The sequence below is a fragment of the Macadamia integrifolia genome, chromosome 6, assembly GCF_013358625.1.
Source record: "Macadamia integrifolia cultivar HAES 741 chromosome 6, SCU_Mint_v3, whole genome shotgun sequence".
NCBI classification, from domain to species: domain Eukaryota; kingdom Viridiplantae; phylum Streptophyta; class Magnoliopsida; order Proteales; family Proteaceae; genus Macadamia; species Macadamia integrifolia.
Genome location: NC_056562.1, coordinates 25,648,757 through 25,662,449, shown reverse-complemented (window position 1 = coordinate 25,662,449; position 13,693 = coordinate 25,648,757). Strand labels below are relative to the sequence as shown.

At 38.9% G+C, this 13,693-nt stretch overlaps 1 protein-coding gene and 1 long non-coding RNA gene across 2 annotated transcripts; both read right to left on the bottom strand.

Annotated features, from left to right (window-relative positions):
- Positions 1-377: 377 nt before the first annotated feature.
- Positions 378-3,612, bottom strand: LOC122081317 (tryptophan N-monooxygenase CYP79A68-like). The gene is made up of 2 exons (XM_042648387.1): positions 2,495-3,612; positions 378-1,210 (listed from the first exon to the last, which is right to left on the bottom strand). The coding sequence occupies exons 1-2, from the start codon at positions 3,557-3,559 to the stop codon at positions 581-583; spliced, it is 1,695 nt and encodes a 564-aa protein (XP_042504321.1). The 5' UTR covers positions 3,560-3,612; the 3' UTR covers positions 378-580.
- Positions 3,613-11,712: 8,100 nt separating this feature from the next.
- On the bottom strand, positions 11,713-13,458 carry LOC122082845. The gene is made up of 3 exons (XR_006141415.1): positions 13,055-13,458; positions 12,893-12,931; positions 11,713-12,790 (listed from the first exon to the last, which is right to left on the bottom strand). It is a non-coding gene; the product is annotated as an uncharacterized LOC122082845 (long non-coding RNA).
- Between the last annotated feature and the right edge of the window lie 235 nt (positions 13,459-13,693).

Genomic DNA, 13,693 nt, shown 5'->3' with positions numbered 1-13,693 from the left:
GTTGGTTACGTCACAGCATTGGTAGAGTGCAGTCTTTATATACTTATTTAGATTGTCTATCTTTCAATAATCATTGGCAATAAGAGTAAATCATGTAGCATGGTCAAAGCACCTTTGATTTTAGAGTAACAAATTAGAACATATGCGTTAAGCATCTCAATGCTGAAGATTTGGTTTAGAGATCATACAGGAAATACTTATTTAAACGGTTAATTGCGAATGCGTAACTCAAATAGTAAAGGTAGGTGAAAAAAAATTAGTAGCAGAACTTACTTGGATATAGGAAAATTCGTATTCGATCTGCATCGGTTGATAGTAGTACCACATTCATATATGGGTTTCTTTTCAATACAATGATTAGTCCAACAGAGAACCAATGATTCCAATAGAGAAGAACATTTTATTTTCAATAACTTACTCTCATTTCCTTTGCACCAAACACACACACAAAAAGAAAAAAATATATGCATATTTTTACATAGCCTCCTCCCCCTGTCTCTCTCTCTCTCTCTCTCTCTCTAACCTTAGCCAAAGTGACTCGTGGGATCCATTAAAAGCACTGACCAAATTAGGGCCCGGTTCAGTTGGCCGGGTAGACATGCTTGGGCAACCGGGCCTTCGCAAGCACATGTAGCGGTTTAGCCAAGAAAAGATCACCAGTCGACTCGGCAAGGTCAATGCATGACTCACCCGGTGGCACTTCCCAGCTGAACCCTTGCAAAAGTCTAGCGAACAACGTAACAGTCATAGAAGTACCAAGTGAGATCCCCATGCACCCACGCCTCCCCGTGCTGAAAGAGATAAACTGTAGTTTCGGTTCAATTAGATCCACCTCCAAACCATCTTTCAAGTGGCGTTCTGGTTTAAACTTGAGTGGCTCATCCCAAACCTTAGGGTTCCGGCCCAACCCAAACCGGCTCAGCAACACATGGCTACCCTTTGGGATGAAGTAGCCCGCAACGGTGGTGTCACAGATTGAAACATGTGGGAGGTTGAAGGGGGCTATTGGGTGGAGCCTAAAGGCTTCCCTTGCACAAGCCTTGACATAGTTGAGCTTTGGGAAATCGGATTCTTGAACCAATCTCTCCTTTCCGACCACCCGGTCTATTTCTTCTATAGCTTTTTGGATGATTTCGGGTTGGTTTATCATCTCCGCTAGTGCCCATTCCACTGCATTTGATGGGTTGTCTATTGACGCATAGATCAAGTCCTGCAACACATTAATGCTCATGAATGGCTTCATATGCAAATATGATATATCACCATTAAAGAGTGAGTGGTATTTGCATGCATGGAAGAAGCTGCAATGTGTCCTTGTTGCAGGCAAAATGGCTCAGTGGTCCATTTAAGGGAACTCCACAATTTACTGATCTCATCTAGCCTAAGGGTATTTGCATGCATGAAAGAAGCTGCAATGTGTCCTCATTGTAGGCAAAATGACTCAGTGGTCCATTTAAGGCAACTGCAAAGTTATCTCATCTGGGGATATTCGCATGCATGGAAAAAGCTGCAATGCGTCATTGTTGCAGGCAAAATGACTTGGTGATCCATTTAAGGCAGCTGCAAAGTTTGTTAATTTATAATCTGACTCCCAACCAGATCAATCAGTCTGGTCGAGTCGGTTTCGGTCAGGCATAGTCAAAGCTGCGGGGGCCTATACTTTTGCACCGTGACTGCCAATTTAAAGTGTGAGTCGGTCTCGATTGGTCTTTAGTCGGGCCTGATTGGGTTTTGGTCTTTAATTAAGTTTCTCATAATCGAGTTATAATTTATCCTTAAATTGATCTTAAACGGTTTTTAATTATCTTAGATTTAAAAAGTTTTATATATTTTATTACATGATCAATAATTTTAAAAAAGATATTATACTTAATTACATTACAAATTTGATAAAAATATCAATATATATCTTATTCTACCAGAAAAAAAAAAAGGCAAAATATACATAGAAACGGTCGGGCTTGTAAATTGGTTATGCCGATCGAGCGTCTATCGGTCTTACCCCTTGCACCATGTACTATCTATTTATAAACGGATCAGACCTAAGCCCGACAAGTTTAATAATCTATGCATGTTAGACCGGTTTTTAAATGGTCGGACTCAATTGGTCTAACCGATGCGGGCTTGGGATCCCTGGCTAAAGGGGTCCAAAAGAGCAACTTTACTATGTTTTTCGTCTGGTAACTAAGTTACCAGTACTTAATACATCCTAGGCTCCCAGTAACGCAACAATGAACAATCTTACCCAGACATTTCTGCTTTAGACCTTAGAGATCGGATTAGGTCTCTCGTACAAGGTGTTTGATCCACACTTGACTCCACTATAAATAAAAACCAATTGAAAGAAGAGACCGATTAAGTAGTCATAGTGCAAGATGGGGGGACTGATTAGGTTGGACCAAAACCAGTCCAGACCAACCGGTTGACAACCCTAATCTCATCTTTGTAAACCAAAAGATGCATGGATTAATAATGCAGATGAAAATTATCATACCGCTGCTTGAGCTTTGACCTCCTCAGTTGATAACAATGGCTTCCCTTTATCATCCTTAACTGAAATAAGTACATCAAGGAGATCCTCAGGTTGCCTCTTTGGATCACACCAACCCTCTTTCCCATCTCTCCATTCTCTTAATCTCTCATTAATCACAGCATCATGATACTTGTTAACAACCTTAATAGCCTTCTTCATTTTCTTCTCATGCCCATCCAAATCTAACCATCTCAACCAAGGCAAGTAATCAGAAACACAGAAAGCATACAGCAAAGATAACACAGTAAACACTGCATCAACATATTCTTCTTCTTCAACACCTGGCCCACCATCTTCCCTTCCTTCACCAAAATATCTCTTATTGAACATCAACCTTCTTATAACATTCCCACTATATTGTCTCACTGCAACCCTTACATCCACAATTGCACCACCACCACCAATAGTGTTACACTGGTTATAAACAAAGCGAACCAGGTTATCAGCTTCTTCAATTCTCTTGTCATGGAGCCACCTGAGTCTCCCTGGAGTGATAACTTCAGAAGCCACAACTCTTCTCATCTTCTTCCATTGGTCACCCCAAGGTGAAACAGCTATGGATAAGAAGCCACGGCTTGAGTATTCTGTACCCATTGAAATGGGTCTTGAAGCAAAAACTGAATCATACTTCTTCAAGAACTCACGAGCTAGATCTGGGCAGGTTACAGGGATGACATGGATGTTACCAAGACGGATACATGCAATATCAGTGTTCATTCCTTTCATGAGACCAAGTATCCATTTGAAGGCAGGTTTGTTTCTGTACAGTTCTGGGAGGGAACCCAAAATGGGCCATGGTAATGGACCTGGTGGGAGAAGGGCAGGCGTAGGGTTAATTTTTTTATGGGTGTCGAAACAGGATTGGATGAGAAAGTAGAGGAGGGAGACTAAGAGAAGGAGTGCAGTGGTTGGGTGGGTGAAGGTGTGGGATGATAATTCAGCAATGGTGGTGGCAGCCCAATTTGAGTTGGTAACCCATGGGAGGTTGAGGAAGGAGGAAGAGATGGTGAAGGTGTTGTTCTTCATGGCTGAGAGAGGTGGTGGTGGCTGGGCAGGGTTAGAACTTAGAAGGAAAGGTTGTGTGGTGGGTATAAAAAGCTGTGCAGAGACTTGATTTTAATATTATAATAAAGTGAGATAGTTAAAGAGAGGGAAAGGAACAAAGATTTAAACACACTTCACGTGAGAGGGTGGACCAGAACTGTAGTGGAGGATCAAGTATTCCAGCACTTTCGGGGATCCTATGCCTATCTCAATTTTTTTTTCTTTTTTTTTTTCTTTTTCTTTTTAAGAAATCCTATGCCTAGGGGTGTCAATTGGTTGGGCTGAGCCGATCTTGGTCAGGCCTAATCGGGCTTGGCGGTGTGAAATTCTTGCAGTGTAAATGCTTGTTTATTTTAACAGGCCTAAATTTGGGGGGCATGGTACAGTTTGTAATCGAGCCGATCGGTGTTGTGCTTTAATCAGGCTACCTTAAACGGACCTTATACGGGCTATGGACCTATTTAATTCTAAACGGGCTTTAAACATGCTCTAAATGTGCCAACCCTAAAGTCCTTTTTTAAATGGATTAAACTATTGACTTTAAAACTACTAGAGGATAACATTCACAATTCCGGAACCAAAAGAATCATGTCTTTAACAATTGAACAATTGATAACAATTGAATGTCCCATTTAGCAAGATCCAAGGGATATATATATATATATATATATGTACGTATCATGTCTTTAAAATGTAATCTAAGTTGCAAGAATTACACTCTTTTTAACAATTGAATGTCCCAATTAGAATGTGGATATTCTAGTCTTATATATTATTTACTCATATTTTGTAGTATTAGTGATAAAATAGGTATTTAGGAATTTTTTAAAAGGGTCGGGCCGGTTGGGCTAAATGAGTCGGTTCTAGCGGGCTTATTAAGTGAGTTGGGTCGATCGGGCACCCGACGGGCTAGTGCTGCCTGCACCATAAACCCTCGTTAGCCTGGCCCGTTTATTAAACAGGCCGGTTTAGGTAGGGCCCTAAGCAAGTCAGGCTTGGTCAGGCCTACCGGTGCCGGCTTAGGATTGACACCCCTACCTATGCATATCTTGTTTGCATGGACCATTACCAATGGTTTTAAAGTTCAGACCAGGTATCAAACCATTAAAACCAGGAATGATTATGTAATTAGTTATTGATTAGACCGGACGGTCAGGTTTAGGAAAAATGGTTTAAAACCTGAGAGATTAAGGTTTACATTGGTGGCGTGAACGCCGTGGGGTTGAGGTTGCACCAGACAGAGGGACTTTGACATGCGTGGGACTGTGGGTTTGTTACGATTGGTTTGAGTTTTGAGAAAATTATATATTGCTCCCTACATTTGGCTATATTTACTAAAATTCCTTTATTTTTTACTTTTTTTTTTTTTTTTTTTTGTTGAAGCGCTCCTACTTTTAAACTTTTACATCTCTTTCTCCTCTATCTTTTTTAAATACATAGAGTACCCCTTCTTTTCACTTATCACCTATTAAACTTTTTTCAAATTGATTGATTCAAAAATTGGTTTGTTCAAATTGATTAGGAATGAAAATCAATACTTTATTTGAGTCCCATTCCTCCATTAGAGGGTGGCAAGGTCCCATAAATTTAAATCTCTTTTTACTGTGGAATGATTAAGTGGCTCGTATCAGTATTGATTGAGAGTGATACATGCCCAACACTTTTATCAATTTTTTTAATAATTTTGTTAATCCCTAGAATCATGTGTCACAATCCTAACTGAGATGTAATATTGAATTCGATATTGATCCAAATTAGTATCGATTGAGTATATTAAAAATCAGATCTACTTTAATATCAAATATTAAATCATCACAATCGATATGCCCTGATACCAAATGTTAAATAATCACAATCAATATTCTATAATACCAAATATTAAATCCTCGCAATAATACTCTCAAATTGGTATCAAAGCAGATCGATTGTGATGATTTAACATTTTGTATCAAAGTAAATCTACTGCCGCTCCAATAATCTAGGAATAAGATTTAGAAATCGAAACCTAACTCAGCCTGTGGGCTAAAAATCTTAGGGCCCGTTTGATAACGTTTCTGCAGTTTCTATTTCAAGAAACGGCAGAAACATAAATTTCCGTTTCTAGAAATAGAAACCGAATTGAAGGTGTTTGATAAGTCATGTTTTTAGAGGTTGATGGTAACCAGTGAAAGAATTACCACAAGTCGTTTTCAGAAACGGCAAAACAAGTTCAACTTGTTTCGCCTGTGTTGTTTCTTGAATCATAAATAAGTAAAATTTTCTATTTCTATTTCTAAAAATAAGTGAAACGAAACAGTTTTATCAAACGCTTGTTGCTCCGTTTCTGCTGTTTCTGGAAACAGAAACGGCAGAAACACGTTTCTTGAAACGTTATCAAACGGGCCCCTAGCTTAAGTCCTCAAAATTTTTTGAAAGACTAACCGGCGCTAGCAAACCCTACAATGGTCTTCATACTTTTTTATTGGCTTGGTGATATTTAGGCGGAGGAAGTATAACAGGCGACTCATATTTCACAGTTTTATAGGATGAATCAGCGCGTTATACCAATTTTGGTGTAAAGAGTGTAAAGCCCAATACGTGAGTATGTTTTTACCCTAACCCGCTGGCCCAATCCGTAAAGACTCAATGTTGGGCTGAAGCCTTTCAAACATGTTTCCTACAGTATTGCTTTCCTAGAGGTGATTTTCAAACAGCAAGATTGCTAGAGTGGCCTGTAGTAGTCTCAGTGAGGAGCGGTGGTGGTAGGGAATGAGGAGTGGTGGTAGAATGCATCAAGGTTGGCTTAGGTAATGGTAATGGTAATGTGAGGCAGAGGGTTAGGTTGTACGAAGATTGCGGGTTGTACGTTGGTGGAGGGTGAGGTGGGAGGGGACACGTGGTTTATGGGGACCAAGGTACTATTAGCATCTTCGTCATTCCTAGCACTGATGATTCAACTCCGTGGACATTGGATATTGAGCTCTTGAGTTCTCTTCTCTTCTTCTTTTTTTTCTTTTTAGTATCTTGAAGTTTGAGAGATTTTTTAATCTAAGAACAAGTTGCACAGAATCTTTTAGAATAATAGATAAGGGGCCAATCAGTCAAAAAAATTTTAGGACTTAAGTTAGGATTTTTAGCCCACGGGCTGAGTTAGGTTGGGATTTTTAAATCCTGTCCCTACATTATTGGAGCGATAGTTAGATCTGGTCTGATAGCAAATGTTAAATCATCACAGTTGGTATAGTTCGAGTTGATTGACTATGACTCGATGGGTTGACCCGCGACTTGAAGGAGTATATAATGTCCTATCGTCTTGTTTAGCAAGTTATTGTAATTTTGGATTTTTTTTTCAAGCTAGGGTTTCAAGGCAAGTTTTCTCGTCACTACTTGGGTGTATTCTCTCTTCTACATAGTGAAACATCTTCTTCTTCGTCCGAGGACATAAGACATCACATCGGTAAGTAACCTCATTAAATCTCTGTGTCTTGTGCGGATTTGTTTATGTTTATTTTCGTATTTCTTGGTGTTTGCTATAACACATACTCCAAGACTAACCTCATTGGAAGCAAACGTATTTCCAAAATAGTCAGCAACCTCGTAGAAGAGAGGCAATTTAGAGACTTCTTCATGGACCTCAGTTTGAAACCAAGGGAGACTGAATAAATCATTGGAGGTGTGATCAACAATAACTGCAACGCTAATCAATAGTAAGAATTCATATTTCAATTAAAACATCAAGAAGAGGAGAAAATGTTAGCTAACATGGCCTAAATAGCCATATCAGCATGTAATTTGAATTTTTAATATTATTGTAAGTGGTTAATATTATAGCAGCCATTATAACATTTTCTCTGTCTTGGTTTGAAAGAGCAAGTTATACTCTTCCAGTTAGTGAAGGATCATGTGATGTCTTATTATTGAATAACATAACACAATTTGTGGGTTATGTCTTTGCTCAAGTCTACCACTCTTGGAATTTTGGGAAAGCTTTATAAGAAACCTGCTTTTGTCATGATCACATATTTGAATATATAGGTACTTCAGATTTCTAATTTTTACTTGGCTTCTAGAGGATGTCAGGAGGTTTTTCTTTCAAGGTCGGTTAGCTAGAATGCTAGATAATCCGATTACGTTGTTCCTCTTAATCTTAGGCTCCGTTTGCTATCGTTCTAAAAAAACGTTTTTTGAGTTTTTTTGTTCTATTGAAACGAAAAAACGGAATCTTCTGTTTGGTGCACTTATGGTCTGTTTCTGTTTTTTTAGAACAAAAAGTGAAAAAACTGAAAAAACGAGAATTGAGTTCCGTCTTCCCAGTTTTGTTCCATTTTACAAAAAAAAAAAAAAATATCGTTCCCGATAAAAATCTGAAATTTTGAAACACTATTTTTTCGTTTAAAAACTGCATTTTGACACAGAAACTGAAATTTTCGTTTTTGACACGAAACGGCGTTTCTGGGACATAATCGATACCAAACGGGCTCTTAGGCTTCATTTGGAATTAGGTGATTGGTTGAGTTGTTAAATATCAAATCTGGGAGGTTTTGATGTCATGGTCAAATTAGTTCTCTTAGTGGTTTCTGTCATGATATTGATCATTTATATGCTATTTATTGAATTATGTTGTTTTAGCAATTGGATACATCAACTTTCAGTTTTATCCATCCATCAAATAATCCTTCCACACTTTCTTTTTTTAGTATTCACAAGAGCTTTCACTTGGAGGATTTGAAGAAGGATTCTTAGAAAGGTCTTAGACATTAAGGGAGACGTTCTTGTGAGTGATCTCAAAAGGTAAAATTTTCTCGAAACTATCAGTATGGGTCTTAGTCTTATACGATGGTTTTGTCCTTAACACTTTGATTGTGTTAACTAAAAGCAGAGTTTACTTTTTGTATAAAACTATGCTTCTATGATATTCGTAGTTATTGATTTTATGAAATCTTCCATATCTCACTTCCAATCTAATAAGGTCAAATATATTTGTAGGGAAAATGTTTTCTGTCTAGAAATGTGGTTCTTATGCATGTGCAAAGGCCTATGGGAGTGCATGAGAAAGTTGTTGTTTTATGGTTGTCCTTGTTGGCAACTCGGCCACGTGGCGGTGATGACGTGGCCAGTTTGGGTGACGTGTATGAAAATGATGACATGGTAGTGTCCAGTGTCACCGATGAGATAACAGAGCAGCTTGGTATGCATGGAGTGGTTTAATACATCATTAATAGGTGGTGCGGGTTTCTGGGTCAAAACTGGTAAAATTGACCTATTTACGATCGAGGACATTTTTGGCAGTGAAAATGACATTTTTGGAAGATCGGTTCTTCATGAAAAAGATAGATTGTAATTTACCTAGTCCAGTGCATTTGATTTCGTCACATTCCGATACCGTATGAAGAAGTTACGGCATTTGTGGCAGTCGAGGGCAGTTTCGGCATTGAAGATGATTTTTTTAAAGGAAGTGTTCTACATGTAACAATACGACAAAAATACAATCTTTCCAACAGTTCTGATTTCATCGCATTCCGATTGCGTATGAGAAAGATACGTCATTGGAAATGTGTAGGGGCATTTTGGTCTTTTTACATGGATGATTCAGATGATTGAGTCTTCTGAAAAGTCGTAGAGCATCCAGTTACGATTCCAACGCACTTTTTTTCATCTCGATCGGATATCGTATGAAAAAGATATAAGTGTTTTCGTAAAGTCAGTTCGAAAATCCAAACCGAAAATCCATCAGTTGCTCTCGGTGTTGGGTGGATTTTTTGGAATTTATTTTTGAAATTCGAAGGGCTTTTGTGTAATTTAAAGATTTTGAAGGTCTGAGTTGCAAGGGGTCTTTAAGCACTGAAACATATGGAGGCAGGGGCTTGATTGTAATAAAGAGGAGTAAAGGGAAGTGAAATGGATGGTCAAGATTCGACCACGTAGGCTTGATGCCCATCCAAAGGCTGCTGAGATTTTGGTGTGATATGGACGAGATAGATGCTTGCGCGTAGGATTTGATTGGTTAGGTGCATAACTCTTGATGCACTGGCGCTACACCTTATCAAAGTATGTTAGTGTATTTCGCACGTGTATAGAAGATATAAAGAAGATTCCAATCTTAAAGATCTCATGAAATCATATTAAAGCCAACATGGAGGATTCGGATCCAACGGTAAATAATCCTTTTCACTTTTGTGAGTGGGAGACAAGCTCCCTTAAAATCCGGAAAAGCAGCCAATCATAGATTGACAACACTGCTGACGATGTCAGCGCCTACGTCATGATGACGTCATCGAGATTCAAATCTAACGGTTTGGATCTGTTGTCCGTTGGTTTAATCGAACGGCTTAGATTATAAGATCTTTTATATGAGATCTACGGTCAGATTTTGCCCCTGTTGCGCGCGCCGCCGGTGTAGCCTATGCCACCCGTACGAAGATTCCATTTCGGGCTATCTCATTGCTCCAACTTCGAAAGGTCATATCTCCCTCATTTTAAGTCGGATTTGGGTGAACCAAGTTGTAGCTTCTTCGTTTTTTCAAGCCCTACACCATGGAAGCAAGAAAAATGAGTTTTGAGTGAAAGAAGGCTACGGTTTTGGTAGGAGAAACTTCCCCCTCTTTGTTGGTCCTTGAATGAACATACATTCTTGATGATAAATGTTCTTAGGCCATTAAAGGAGGTAAAAGAGGTGGTTGAAGTGTGTTAATGGTATATTAACTCAAAGCCAAGGAAGAAGAGAAGAAATCAAGGATGTGTTTGCTTTGAAGAGCAAGAAGCCAAGGAGAGAGAAGGTGTGAGCACCAAACTTGTCAGTACAAGTTTCCAGTCATCCCAGGCAATCGGTTGTGAGATTCTCTAACCTGTGATTTTACATTACATATATGTATGTATGTTAGGGTTAGTTGTGGATGAATGTATACATGCTAGGTTAGTTGTGGATGAACTGTGAGCATGCTAGCTAGTTGTGGATGCATATGCTAGGCAAAGCTTGACTGTAGGGCATTGATATAAGCCCAATTTAATTGTATTATTTATTGTGTGCTTAGTGGGTGCTAAGCACCGGGAGTGGGTGCTCCCGTGTAGTGGGTGCTACACATTGTATCGGCACTACGAGTGCCATCTCAGCTTCGACTTGAGAAAATTGGGTGTGGGTGCTCCCGACTGTGGGTGCAGTCAAAAGTAGTGTATTGAGTAGGTACGAAGCCTTTACAGGCACTACTCCGGGGATGTAGGCAAATTGCCGAACCTCGTAAAAACCCTGTGTTGTGGGTGCTTGTTGTTTGCATTTTATATTGAAGTGCGTGGAATGTGGAATGGGTGTGCACACTTGAAAGTGCCTATGAGAGGCTGAGTGTGCATACGACTGTGTGCAAACAGGGACAGATATATCAGGTTTTTCTTGGCCAGACATCGGACAGGTTTTTAGGTATCGGAATATAACTCACTGATTCACCCCCCTCTCAATGACTGCCGGGTTACAACAAAAGTATCCATAGATATGCCAATTACCATTTCATTTCATGGGAGTGGGGAGGTCATTTCAGCCCCCATGTGTCTGGGTTCAGGGGCCATACTCCTCACAAAACTTTTTCCAATATTAGTATTATAGACCTAATCATTTAAAGTACTTATTTGTATTTTATCCCGTCATATATAAGGGTGATTAATTTATATATTTTGGGAAATGTCTAGAGGAAATATATTGGCATAACATGCTGATTCAACCTCCCAAACCCTTGACTACAAATAAGCTTAGGATTTAGATTTGTAGGATAAGTCCAAGACTAGATGTTTATCAGGGAATTAAGGGGAGTGAATTAAGGAAATAACAGAGAACAGATATATGAGATTAAAATCAGAAATAGGGTTGAAAACTTGAACATTATGATCACATAATCTAATTACAATTGGAAAAAGAAACAAAAGAAAATGATAGATTATGAAGTAGAATTATAGCAGAGATAATAATAGACAGAGTTAAAAGAGTAGAACAGAAAGTACTGAGGTGCCGACTTTCCAAAAGATAGTGAGGTGTCTACTCTTATATGTTCAGAGATATAAATTGATTAATGAGGTACCTACTCCCAACATCTGCAGTGTAAACTGTGAGTGCATGCAAGTAGGTTTCAGCCATGAACATATGAGCATACCCCATTGTTGGAAGTTGAAGCAGAACAGTAATTTAGAAACCCATCATTGATTTGGTTTTGCAGTAATATATTTGCTCACAATGGATTGACTGATATGAATTGTTTTTTATTGAAATTCTTTCCCATTTCTTTCTAACATAAAAGTACCTTGGAAACAATAAAAAACAACCCATCTCATATGTTTGTTGCTGTCCACAGTCCAGTTCTTCTCTTTGGTGCTACCAGCTGCCATTGCTGCCCACAGTAATTTCCCTTGCCAGGTGCCATTGGCAGCGTATAGCAGTGTGAATCACAAGGCAGTTGGCCTGGATTACAACGCTATTAGCTTCACCTCTCCAGCCCATCCTATCCCATCCAATCATTCTTTCCTCAACCTCCCATGTGTCACTAACACCAGATCCAACCCAGGAAAAAAATCCAAATTTTATAACTGAAGCTTGATTATTTTCATTATTCACTTGAGTCATTCAATCTGGTTAGGCTGTTAAGTTGGGGAGCTGTAAGGATCAGTGGTAAGATAAGGAAACATTAAAATTATAAATAATGTATTTAAGGAACCTGAAACATGACAAGGAATGATGTCAAGATAAGAGAAAGTAGATGATGAGACTGGTCATGTGTCTACCAAAAAACCAAAAAAGGTAAACTTCACTCCCCTCCCCTCAACCCCCTGAACTAAGGGAAAGTACCAACTGTACTCATCATTTTTGTGAAAATATCAATAATATCACTTCCCTCCCTTGCAGGAAAAAGATGTTATCTAACAACTCCCAATCGTTAGTTCTGACGGTTAAGTCAAGTTAGTTTTTTCATAATTCCCAAAATATCCCTCTATTTGTGTTAATACCTGACCAACCCCTTTCTTCCCCAGGATCCATCAGAATTCGAAACAGAACTGCGACCGTTAACCGAATAAACAATGTCAATCGGTTCTTTCAAGTTAATCGATAACTCCTAGATAATTTATAGAGAAGAGGCAACGATAAAAAGGATTAAGATTAGGAACTTTCATTACATGCATCTCTAAATCTTGGATGGTTAGAACCAGGAATTTACCTGAGGAAGCAGATTCAATTTCCTTATCTCCCATACCGACAGCCTGAAGAAGAATACTAGAAATCAAATTTGATGACATCCACCAGAGGATTAAAAAGGAAAACAAGGGATAGTCAAAACAGAAATCTCAGGCAAAGGAAAATACTCATGTGAGTAGAAACATCTTCATCGAATCCATTTGTAGCTGTGGAAAATGTCAGCGAAGATACACAGAATTAGCAATAGTTAAAACCTTCCCTCTCGCAATTTCTGTGATATTATAAAAGAGAGAGAGAGAGAGAGAAGAAGAAGAAGAAGATAAACTCACAGGACAAACTCGTAAAGCTTGCAAGTCTATCGGTGTAGAGGACAATAGGAGCAAAAACAGTAACGAGAAGCAAGAACAGAACGGGCTTTCTTAACATCATTTTTTGCTCGTCGCAGCCGAAAACAAAACCACAAAAGAACACCACTTCAGTGATTTTGCGTCCGCTTCTTAGCTTTAAATTCAAAGAAACGCATTCAACGCCAACAGCCAAGTAACGCGTCCAAATATACGGTACATTCCCGATAAAAGCCACGCATCCGCCCAAACTCCATCAGAGATCTGCAATTGCAAAACCGTTCATTCCCCAAAACCTGAAACCTCAACGGATTCCGTTTTTTCCCCAAAAACTGGAGAACGAAATCTCCCAATCCCTTCTGATTCTTCCCTCCGCTCCTCTCACTCACGATTTTCAGAGGGTGAGGGTGGGAAAGAAAAAGGGTAGATTAGGTATTACATAAATAGGGGGTATTTTAAGGATTAACAAAAAAAATTAACTTAATTTAACCGTCAGAACCAACAATTTTGAGGCTGTTAGATAGTATATTTTTTTTTTTTGTCAGTGATGGAAATAATATTTTCGTCTAATTGATATTTCGCCTTAATATGGGAGGGAGCAGTGTTATCAATTCGGCCGAATAA

Coding starts and splice junctions, on each gene's coding strand:
- LOC122081317 (XM_042648387.1), bottom strand. CDS start 3,559: ATGAAGAACAACACCTTCACCATCTCTTCCTCCTTCCTCAACCTCCCA. Junction 1,211..2,494: donor AGGTCAAAGCTCAAGCAGCG/GTATGATAATTT, acceptor AATGTGTTGCAG/GACTTGATCTATGCGTCAAT.